This window comes from Arctopsyche grandis, chromosome 12, assembly GCF_051622035.1.
Source record: "Arctopsyche grandis isolate Sample6627 chromosome 12, ASM5162203v2, whole genome shotgun sequence".
Taxonomy (NCBI): domain Eukaryota; kingdom Metazoa; phylum Arthropoda; class Insecta; order Trichoptera; family Hydropsychidae; genus Arctopsyche; species Arctopsyche grandis.
This window is the reverse complement of record NC_135366.1, coordinates 1339513-1352016: the sequence shown is the minus strand read 5'-3', so window position 1 is coordinate 1352016 and position 12504 is coordinate 1339513. Positions and strand designations below refer to the sequence as shown.

Genomic DNA, 12504 nt, shown 5'->3' with positions numbered 1-12504 from the left:
GTCATTACGATGGCGCAAAAATATCGTGTAAGACGCGTTTGAAAATTCTCCTACGAATAAGTGCCTGACGTTTATCCAGTATGAAAACGATCGGATAAGAGGCAATTTTTTTTGAAAAATTGGTTTGTAAAAATAGACATTTGTTTCTAGTTGAAAGATTCGATAAACGACTATAACACTGTTCGACAAATGACTACTTTTTTTGGTTCAGAGACGAGATATGACTTTTCTTATAGATCTACTGTGTATACCCATTGAACTGGTAATAAAAAAATGTTGATTGGCTCGAGATTCGGAGATATTGTATGTGTTTTTTAAATCGTGCGATTTTTCTATATCTCGGCGTTGTTCGGTCGATGTCTCAAAATCTGTCAATTTTCTGTTCGAAATGAATATTGGAATCTATAGTCGGGTATTTTATCTTTCATTTGTAGTACTTTTTAGCTTTCAAATCTCTCTGAGTAGTCGTCCAGTTCAAAGCAAAAGTCAAAAGTACGTATTTTTACTTGAGATTTTTATCCACTGTCATTACTATTTTATATTGAGTTTTTTCTATTGAAACATATTCATTGAGATAGTGTTCTGATCACACTATTTTTTGTTTTCGTTTAAAAAGGTTAATTGGAAGTGTGCTGAATTTTAAATCGGTAAAATTGCGAACTAAAAACTCGTACTAGTATTTATTCGTATTTACACGAATCTGAATTGATTTTATAGGGATAATATATTAAATTGTCTTTATATGAGAATTAAATAAAATTCCACTTAGAAAAATCATATTTTGACTATTCTTGGGGATTAATAACAAAAATTCGTTTATTTTATCGACGTAAGCCAGTTTTCAATAGAATTTTTGAATCATTCCCATTATGATTATAATTTTTTTTATCTTCGCATTAGCATAAAAGCGCCGAAAGATAATGTGAAAATTTCCATACGAAGGGGTACATAGTAGCCAAAAATCAATCCAGAGATAAATCGACCTGGAAAACAAACAATATGTAGATAGCAAAGTTTATCAACGCGTGTCAAACATCGCGGATTAACTCACCGCCATATTAAAACGAATTTAATGAAGAGATAAAACCATTCGGGCGACCCTCTTCAGCCTCAGCCACCGCAAAACTCGCGAAGCGAACAGTATCGAGTTATTATATTGCGAGTTAACATACGATTTCGCGGTGCGTCTCGAATTTTGCACTTCAATTCAATTGTGTGTATGTGTGTGTTGTTCAAAAGTTACAGAATTGTTCCGTTAGAGTTCCAAGTATATAACGGTAAATATATATGTATATGCATACTTTATTCACTTTGTAGAACTTTGGAACACGTAAGAAAGAGAATAGACATTAAAAAGTTGCGCAGTTTGCTCTCACTTAATCTTCAAATTGCACTTGTGGCTTTTATCTTGTTTACCCCTGGAGCTATTTCAGAGGGAAAATTCATCGTGATGCAACTTATAAACTATCTGCTTTTTAGGATTTGTATATGTTTTAGTATAAGCGTGTTTTAAATGGATAAGTCACACGACTGATGGAACGTATGAAGATTTTGTCGCTTTATATTTAAAAATCGGTTTCAAAACTTTGTTTCCTTGACTGAATTTGATTAATATTATAAAAATTTCATTTCCTATTGAATATACATACATACATTTTTTATTGAAATTGACACTGTTTTGAATTTCAACAAAGCAGGTCTATATTTACAATTTTTTTATCGCTTCACTCTGTGTTAGTTTAGTTACATTCCTGCATGTCAAAAATTTTTCTGATCCGATTTTGAACCACATCCACTATTTAGATCGCTTTGATATTTTACCGACATATTTTATTTTACATTGAAATAAGCTTAAGGAGTTTCATAATCGATTAACAAACTCATTAAAAATTACATCTGAATTTTATATCAGATCGAAACGATGACAGCTAGCTGTCCAAATGCGTCTTTCTAGCGCCCCTTTACAACTCTTAATCAGTAAGAAAAGTTACTATTTCACTCTTATTTACTCTCATCTCATATAAATTTATGAAACTAAACAAATTTTTAAACGTAATAATTACAAATATTTTATTTTAAAACTTTTTCGTATTATAAACAAAAATTTTAACTAACACTTTTGCCGATTTTTGGAAACTAATCCAATTTTGTTTATTTTCAAAATATGTATTTGAAACTAATTAAAAACTAGTGGTTTTAAAACAATTTCAATCTGTAATAATGTTTTAAAGAATGTATTTGATTTTTTTAATGTTTTTGTTAAAAAGATAATTAAAAACAGTTTTGTACCTTTGTGTATCAAAGTGTATCACCTTACTTTGTTTTCTTATGATTATTTTTAATATTTTATTAAATAGTTTAAATACATAATTAAATAATTTATTTAAAACACAGTTTTACTTTTATAATTTTTTATTTAAATTGTCTTTAAAGAGTGTCAGTAGAGAGACTGCTGAAGTACGTAGATTTTTAATACAAAATTTCTATTTATCATTTTTTTAGTTGGTCATTCATATTCGAATCCTTAAGTTTCAATATTAAATATAATATATAAGTTAGTAAAAATGCAAAAATTAATAAAACTACATAGGTTAATTTTTTTTAAGGCGAAAATTTTCAGTCCACTTTCCTCGATGCAAAATAATTGTAATCCTTTTAAATAAATTTATTTTTTTAATTTATTATTAATTATCAAAACTTATTATTTCAGTGTAAAATATTAAATAAATAAATATTACAAAAATTGATAAAAATATATTCATTTTAAATAAGGTGAATATTTTTGGTCCACTTTAATCGCTGCAACGTTCATATACATATGTAGGTTTATACATCCTTACGTGCAGTCATTTTAAAAGAATTGCGAATATATTTTAAAATTTGCGTACACAACTTTCGCACACATCCCTAAAATTCCGAAAAAGACAATCAATACCTTCAAAATCCACCACTCACACCCACATACACACAGCAAACACACACATTGAGATCAAATCGATCTCGAGCCAAATGAGCTCTTCCCTCTTCCGAGATGAAGTTGGCCACATTCCGCGAATATTTGCCGAGAACATTAGCGAGACTTGGGTTCCTTGGGGAGCAGGGGGTCCCCACATGTTGAGGGGGACCCCCGATTGGGGACCTCCAACTGACAGCTCACGGGAGCTTATCACCCCGCTATTGCAATACGTCCTCGTTTCGGCTTCATTAACAAACTTTCCCGTCTAGGAAAATTGGGTAGGAGTTGTGAGGAAAGTGGAGAAAATAGAGGGGAGTCTCTGACGACAACGCCATTTTGTCTGGCGATAACTTTTTCCATCAACAAGTAAATTTCTTGTCTCTCTAAATCAATATATAATGCCACTTTGCCTAAATGTATGTACTTGGCGTCTCACTCTCGAAGTCTATTTAAACCATACTCGATTTCTAAAGTGGATACTTCTATCTGATTAGCACTTCTTCACAAAGTAACAGTTATATATTTATTTATTTATTGAAAAATCAACAAGCCTCAGATCTAGAAATTCATAAAAACAAAGAATAAATATAACAAAACAACATCTGAGCCCAATTATAGATTATTACAAAATACATAATATATCTAATACATATAGACAAACAAATGAGAAATAAAATAATAAAAACTAAAATATAACTAAATAGGACAATGCATAATTAAACATAAATTAATATAATATAATTAGACAAAGAATATATAATAGAAATGGATCAATCAGTCAAGACTCTCCTGATGGCAGTCCTGAATTGATGTAAGGAAATACCGAATAGATCAACCTCATTCAGCTCCCCGTTAAGCATGCAATAAACACGCTGTACATAGATAGGAATATTTTAGGGAATTGGTTTTGAAAGGATTAAGTGAAAAGAGTGCAACGTGTCTAGAATACCTAACTGGGTTCCTGAAACCAACCTTACTCAGTAAATCAGAACAATCAAGGAAACCATTTAGGAGCTTAAAAAATAATGTAGCATCAGTGAGTCGTTGCCTGAAAGAAAGATTGTTAAAGGGTATGATTTTTAAAATATCGAGAACATTAGTATGGGCGTAGGTTGGAGAAAAACGGTAGCGTGAGGTTTTAATTAATTTTATTTGGACTTTTTCAAGACAATTAATATGGGATAAATAAAAAGGTGACCAGATAATTGATTACACTGTTCGACACGAAAAATAGTTCAGAGACGAGATATGACTTTTCTTATAGATTATAGCCCAGTTAACACAAATCTGGTAATAAAAAATGTTGATTGGCTTGAGATTCGGAGATATATTAGTTTTTTAAATCACGCAATTTTTCTATATCTTGGTGTTGTTCGGTCGATGTCTCAAAATCTGTCAATTTTCTGTTCAAAATGAATATTGGAGTCTACAGTTGGGTATTTCATCTTTCATTTGTAGTACTTTTCAGCATTCACATATCTCTAAGTAGTCGTCCAGTTCAAATCAAAAGTACGTATTTTCACTTTGGATTTTTTTCCACTGTTAATACTATTTTATATTGAGTATTTTCTATTGAATCATATTTATTGGGATAGTTTTCTGGCCACACTATTTTTTGTTTTCGTTTAAAAGGGTTAATTGGAAGTGTGCTGAATTTTAAATCGGTAAAATTGAAAGCTAAAAGCTCGTACTAGTATTTACACGAATCTGAATTGAATTAATAGGGATAATATATTAAGTTGTCTTTATATGAGAATTAAATAAAACTTCACTTAGAAAAATTATATTTCGACTATTCTTGTGGATTAATAACAAAAATTCTATTAATAACTGGCATACCTCGATAAAATAAACGAATTTGTCGAACAGTGTTATTAATTAATTATTATTGTAGCTGTTTTTAAAAACTAGCGACTAGCATATTTTCTTGTAGATAGGAGTGATTGTAGTTACATTAATTGCTGTCTTTCTAGAACGCAAAATATTGTTAAATAAAATCGGTCAAAAATGAACTTTTAGATTATTATATACGTATACACACTTTCTCAAATGCCTCCTCTTTTCTTATATAACAGAAATTTTCATTTCCGTCGTGATTTAAAATTGATATAGAAGCTTTCGCAGATGCGTACGAGGTGATATCACTACAGTAGTAGTACAATATGGCGTTTTTACTTTTGTTAACATTTTCCTCGGAGAAACGGCTCTCACGAGGATAAATCTAAAGGTGTTGAATCGACAATACGTGCCTCACATTTGTATGTCTTCATACCGGAACCGGAAGTCGCATACTTCCCACTGAAAATATATGACAAAAAATGAACATGAAAGTCATAAATGTAGGAATTGCACGTATCGAATATTAACCGTGAGTAACTCGGGATCGTACGGTTTGATTTTTTAATATATTTTTACAGTGCATACGCGCGTATAAGTTTGAATAATTTTATTGTTTAATTAAAAGTTCAGAATAGGGATCCTCCCATTGTTCAGTCGAATTCGACCGTTTCAGCATAAGCTCCACTAAAGCCTCGCCGATCGCATATTCATGAAAATTTTCCTACCCAGCAATCCCTCTCCATACAACCGCACTATCCATTAACGTAATACACAATTATATCTGGACAAGTACATACATATATTGTTATACGATAGAATTGCTTTGTATATTACTGTAACCACACTTCGAGTGTATTCATATTTGAGGATTCGATTCTATTTGTTTTGGTACTTTTAAATTGACGTGCTTCAACGTTGCTAAAATTCTCTTTTTCGTATATAAAGTAGTGTAATGGTGCGTACGAACCAAACCAACGAACGGTCTCTGGGTTTTTTCTTCTTTTTAAACCAGTAGCGTACAAAATATCGAAATAAAAATTAAATTTAAAAATTGAAATTAAATATCAAAATTAAAACTATTATTATTATATTAAAATTAAATTCAAATATCAAAATAAAATTATAATCATTATATTAAAATTAAAATAAAATATTGAAAGTTAAAACAGAACATGCACAATTTAAATAAATTTTCGAGATTGACCTAAAATTAGATCATCAACAATCACATACAGGTAATCCTCGACTTAAAATGTTTTGACTTACGAAGATACGCACTAAGATCGAAAAAAAATCAAAGAATTATTATTTTTACTTCCCCGTAAAGCACAGTTACTGAGAATATATCATGTATTAGTATGGGTGATCTAACGACAGTTGCCAATCCGTTGCATTGTCGGTTTTATCAAACGGATTTTTTTATTCTTCAATTGTTTCTCTCGTCGAAATAAATCAAATAATTAAATCATTTCAGATGTAAAATTTATCGGATATCGTGTGATTATTAATTTTATTTCGACGAAAGAAAAAATAACCCTTTGACAAATCACCGACAACCGACACCGCGGTTTTTTGTGAATTGTTTTTTTTAACGATCATCGACGGTCGAAATATAGTAAACATATCGTGACGACTTTTAAGAAATAATAACAAGATTTTTTTTCGCTCGTAAGCAGAGAAATTATAATATTTCTCTGGTTTTAAATGCGTATCGTCGTAATTCAAAACATTGTTGTAATTCAAAACATCAACGAAGATCTAATTTTAGCTCAATCTCGCTCTTTAGCTTAATTTTGATATTTAATTTCAATTTTTTAATTTAGTTTTTATTTCAATATTTTGTACGCTATTGGTTTTATCCTGCTGGTTAAAAAAGTTGGCCCAAAATCATTGTTGGTTTAGTCCGTAGGCACCATAAAACAATTTACCACTTAATTGCCGCGCGTTTTTATAAACCGATTAGATTATTTTATTATATGTATGTATGTGTTTAGTGTCAACCCTTGACAATACATTTTTCGTAAAAAAGTATTTATTTATATTTTAATTATTATTTTAGTTAATATGTATTTGACAAATTCGACATTAAAATTCATAAAGAAAATTATAAACAAAATGATAATCCATACAACAATTAAAAGATTAGAAGTCTATGTATAATAATATGTATGTACGTATATAGAAAACTATTTTTACTAACTATTTTAGAAAACTATTTTTATTTGACTTTCATATCTTAATAATACAAAAAATACGTTAATGTCTTGAATTGGAAAATTGAAAAGAACCTGAAGAATTAAAGTATTTCTTCCGGAAAATGGCCTTTAGCATTTATAATTATTATACATATGTATAAGTAATATCATATTATAGACATATCCTAGTATTCAGGAGCATTTATTGAGTGTAATATGTTTTTCATACATTCTTTACAAAAATTGTAATATTCAAACGATGAGTTTTTTTAGATAATAAATCAATAAATCAATTGATCTACAACATTTTAAAAACAAATTGTTAAGATACCTTCAATAGTTAATTAAAGTTAATTAAAACTTTAAAAATAGTAATTGTTCTTTAAAATCTTATTATTTAAATGCTTTGAAAGTCTCTTTATAAATAAATCTTAGATTAAATTAATCCTTAAATTTATCAATGTAATCATAACAACAGCTACAGGAGTTTCATTATTAAAAACCCTTTAAAAGTGATAAAGTGTACTATACGTATATTTACTCTAGTAACCAAATAGGGTTAGCCCTTTCCCAGCAGATGACCGCTATAGATGTCACGCATGAAATTCCATTATCACAAAAAGCGTGACTCATTGTTTATACAAAAAACTTCAGGTCTAATTTACTTTTACAACAAATACCTGGTCAATTGAATAAATCTTACAATATATGTATGGTCGAAAACCCGATATACAAATTCGCTACAAAAAATACCGCGAATATAGCTGCGGGCAAAGAAAGGGTTTTAAAGGATTTAAACGGTAACCTTAATAAAATACGAACATATGTTCAATATATGCATATATACCATTATCCATTTTTTCTTCTTTCAAATCAAATCATCCGCAAATTAAAACACTGCTCAATCGAATTGTCTTGTATTTGTGTGTATATGTATTGTAAATCGCGGACGAAATTCGCGTCTTTTATTTATTATATTTATTCTCTCATTCGATTACGCGACAATAATTGCGCGAGATAACATCTCGAATAAAGGAACGGAGGCGAAAGCTTTTTCGTCAACGTCCCCTTAAAGCATCGAATAAAAGCTCTAATGTGATCAGAGACAGACATAAACATACATACATAAATATATTTATATGTTTAAGAAGATGGATCAAAAGGACCGTTCGTGGAGCGTTGAGATTTGATTAAACGCACAAAAGGAGTTATGCCACTTTTCACATTACGTCCTATGAATTGAACGTTTCGCTACATAATTTAGCCACAAATGTACCTTCACTATATTATTTTGATTTTTATATGCTTTTTATTATTACTTAATAATGTTCACAATACATCTTATATCTATTTTGATAGCTACTGATCTACTGATCATTTTCTATTTTACAATTTTAATTTAATTTTGTTAGTAATCATAGTATTATATTATTCTAATGTTAATGAACAGCATAATAGAAAAAATAGCTCAAAAACCTATTCTCTTCAATATATAAAAATGTTTTGTATTATATAATTAATTTAAAATTCAAATTTAGCAACTAAACTAATCGGTAATCTGTGAACTACTTCAAATATCGGTAGAGCGCTTTTCAACGATTCAAATATTCAATATGTAATGATCTGATTTTTATTTTTATTTTTAAATTGAAATCCTGTACCTCTCCTCTTATATTCTTCTATATATTGGCATGTGAAAAGTTTAAGAAACACCGGGCAAATGAGACTATTTACAAGTTTGAATGCTAGTACGATTAAAGACCACTACAACTGTGTATGCAAATATTAATACGGCAAATACGCTGACGATAAAGTTCGTGTCACAGACGGTGGCGTAAATATTACTACAACACATATGTATGTATGTACATATATTCAAAAGAACAATACGACCAGAACATTCGGACAAAAGCACACGAAGGAACAATGCGTTCATTGTCCGAACGAGAGGCGACAACAATTAAAGTTTCACATATGTATACATGATCGTGTTGACTTTTTTCTTTTTAAAGAAACTTATTTTTATTTACAATATTTTTATACAAACCGTTCTATGTATAGAAATGGAAGACATATTAATTTCCAGCAAAATAATTTTATAAACAATTCGATCATATTTAAAGTATTTTTTTTATTTTTATTATATACTAATAGTAAAAATGTACATACATAAAAATATACCAGGAAGCACTTACAGGTAAATCCCAATGCGCCTTCCTGGCTAATTACAAACAATGCAGCATTTTATATTACATAAGTCGCTAAATTACGAGATACTGAAAACTATAAATTAATGCGACATCTATGAATTCTTACTTTTACACATATTTTATTGTACATTAATCATACTCAAATAGTGGTGACATAGTAGTAGGTAGGAATGTCTTTAGCCAATTTAATCGAGGAACCGTTTCCACAATGAAATCATAAAAATTGGATAACTCTAATAGGAAACGATCAACCTGAAGTCACAAATAACCTGCAGCTGATAATGATCTGTAATGCTGCAGACCAGCAGCATTACAGATATACTCAGAATAAATTATTTTCAATCGAAGTCAACTCGCGAGATCAAACCTCTCGGTGCTAGGCAAAAGCCCAACCACCGAGCCGTGCTCTGCTGGCTATGAAAATATATATAAAAATGGACGCGATGTGTGTATATGGATATGTATGTATGTATGTGACGGACGCGTGGAGACACAGCCAATCAGAGTCTCAGAAGCGCACAGCCAATCAGAATCGAGTGGTCCACGTGGTCAAGAGGTCGATGAGACAAGGGGAAGTGGGGGGGGATGTAGAGCATCTGACATGTGCGACGTCAGGCCGAGCGACGGGAGCGTACACACATACATACATATATATACACATCCACGAAAACACACACACAAATTCATTCATCATTTAAAACGGGTGAACCGGTGAGCGTGTAATGCGTGCACTCAACTTTTTACTATCAATACGTGCGCGCGCGCGCCTATAAATTACCTTACATTATATTTATATAGTATAACATCATTTTATTTTAATTCTTGTATCAATTCCTTTCTGAAACCACCAAACTAGTATTTATCTAATATATAATTTCGAAAGAAACTTTGTAAGTATGTTAGTATTGTTGGTTCGTAAATCCGTGACGTAATCGAACGAATGAATATTCAAATAAATTTAAATAAACTAAAACTATTCAAATAAATTTAATTTTAATTTTAATTTATAGCCAGCAGCATAGCTCGGACGTTAAGCTTCTGCTTACCGTCAAGAAGGTGCCGGGTTCTATCCCTGAATGAAAATGAATTTTTCAGAGTATGCTGTTGGTCAGACCTGGATTTGTGACTCCAGGTTGATCGTTTCCTATCAGAGTTTGCCAATTTTCTCTGATTTCATTGTTGAAACGGTTCCCGGAAAAAAAATTGGCTAAAAATCCTTCCTACCTACTATGTCACCACTATTTGAAATTTGATGGATGTACAATAAAAATGTATGTACAATTCATAGATGTCTCGTTAATTTGCGAGTTTTTTCAGTGTCTCGCAATTCAACGACTTATAATAAAACAATGCTGCATTTTTATTTGTAATTGGCCAGGAAGCCGCATTGGGATTTTCCTGTAAGGCCTTCCTGGTATATATGTAAAAATAATAAATAATAATTAAATGTTTACTATTAGATTGGCCATGTATAAGTGGTTTATGTATATTACAAATACCGAGCGAAGCCGGGTAAAAACACTAGTAAAGTTTTTCTTATTATGCTGTACATTAACATTAGAATAATATAATACTATGATTACTAACCAAATAAAATTAAAATTGTAAAATAGAAAATGATCAGTAGATCAGTAGCTATTAAAATAGATATAAGATGTATTATGAATATTATTTCTTATAATAAAAAGCATTTAAAAATAAAAATAAAAATACCTAAACATTCAATTATTCGTTGAATACTCGCTGCCATCGTCTTGACTGTTCAAAACGCGAGTTACAGAATACTGACTGCTCAATAGAAAGATGAATTGGATTCAAATTAAATCTTATACCATGGAATAAAATACAAAATCATATTAGCATTATTAAATATATGAAAAGCAGATGAATACTTGATTGTGATGAAATTTTTCATTTATTTTCATACCGTGAGGTTCGTCTATCTATCACGTGTGTGTGTGCTTCTCTATAAAGGGATTACGGGTTTGGTATTACACCTTTTTGCTTTTATTTTCTCTCGCAGTAACGCAACGGGAGAAAGATGGAAAGAAAAGGAAAACTGCGAAGGTCATGGAAAACGAAACTGATTAATAATTCAGACCTTTTATACCCCTGGCGGCGAAATCAAAGCGCAAGCTTCTCGGCGTTTGCGGGTTATCCTCCGCCTTATTCAACGTCACTTTAACATATTCAAAATATTGTGGCATCCAGAAGACGGTTAACTTCATGGCCGTAACATATCAAGAAAATGAGATGCCAGACGAGAGATTGTCGAGTCGGCGTGAACAAAAAAAAATAAGAAAAAAAACAGAAAGCGAGAGAGAGAAAGAGAGAAAAAGATAATTTGAATGTGGAGGGGAAAAAAATACGTGCGAAGTGTGAAAGAGAGTGTGTACAGGTCGAAAAATGAAAAGATTGCAGAAAAAAGACGAGTGTGAAAATCTGTGGAAAATTGTACGCCGATGTACATATAAGAATGTGGAAATTGCCGAGAGAATTAAAAGGCGAGACTTTTCTGTTGTTTTAAAAATATAATCACAATAATTCAAGTGGAGATTTTCAAGCCGTTATTCGTTTAGTTTCAAGCCGTTAATAATCAGTGTTTGTCTTATTATTTTTAAGACAAACACTGATTACACTATTCGACAAATGACGACTTTTTTTTGGTTCTGAGACGAGATATGACTTTTCTTATAGAATTATGGCCACTGAACACGAATCTGGTAATAAAAAATGTTGATTGGCTCGAGATTCGGAGATATGTATATGTGTTTTATAAATCGCGCGATTTTTCTATATCTTGGTGTTGTTCAGTCGATGTCTCAAAATCTGTCAATTTTCTGTTCAAAACGATTATTGAAATCTATATTCGGGTATTTTATCTTCCATTTGTTGTACTTTTCAGCTTTCAAATCTCTGTAAGAAGTCATCCAGTTCAAATCAAAAGTCAAAAGTACGTATTTTCACTTGGGATTTTTTCCCACTGTTTATACTATTTTATATTGAGTTTTTTCTATTGAAACATATTCATTGAGATAGTGTTCTGATCACACTATTTTTTGTTTTCGTTTAAAAAGGTTAATTGGAAGTGTGCTGAACTTAAAATCGGTAAAATTGCGAGCAAAAAGCTCGTACTAGTGTTTACTCTTATTTACACGAATCTGAATTGAATTAATAGGGATTATATATTAAATTATCTTTATATGAGAATTAAATAAAATTCCACGTAGAAAAATCACATTTCGACTATCCTTGTGGATTAATAACAAAAATTCTATTGATAACTGGCTTACCTCGATAAAAT

At 30.7% G+C, this 12504-nt stretch overlaps 1 protein-coding gene across 1 annotated transcript in view; it reads left to right on the top strand.

The window, feature by feature from the left end:
- Positions 1–1146: 1146 nt before the first annotated feature.
- LOC143920594 (5-hydroxytryptamine receptor-like) overlaps positions 1147–12504 on the top strand; it is a 176138-nt gene continuing 164780 nt past the window's right edge. Inside the window, exon 1 of the mRNA XM_077443537.1 lies at positions 1147–1277. Coding sequence (XP_077299663.1) covers positions 1220–1277 — 58 coding nt within the window. The 5' untranslated portion in view covers positions 1147–1219. The remainder of the gene's footprint in view (positions 1278–12504) is intronic.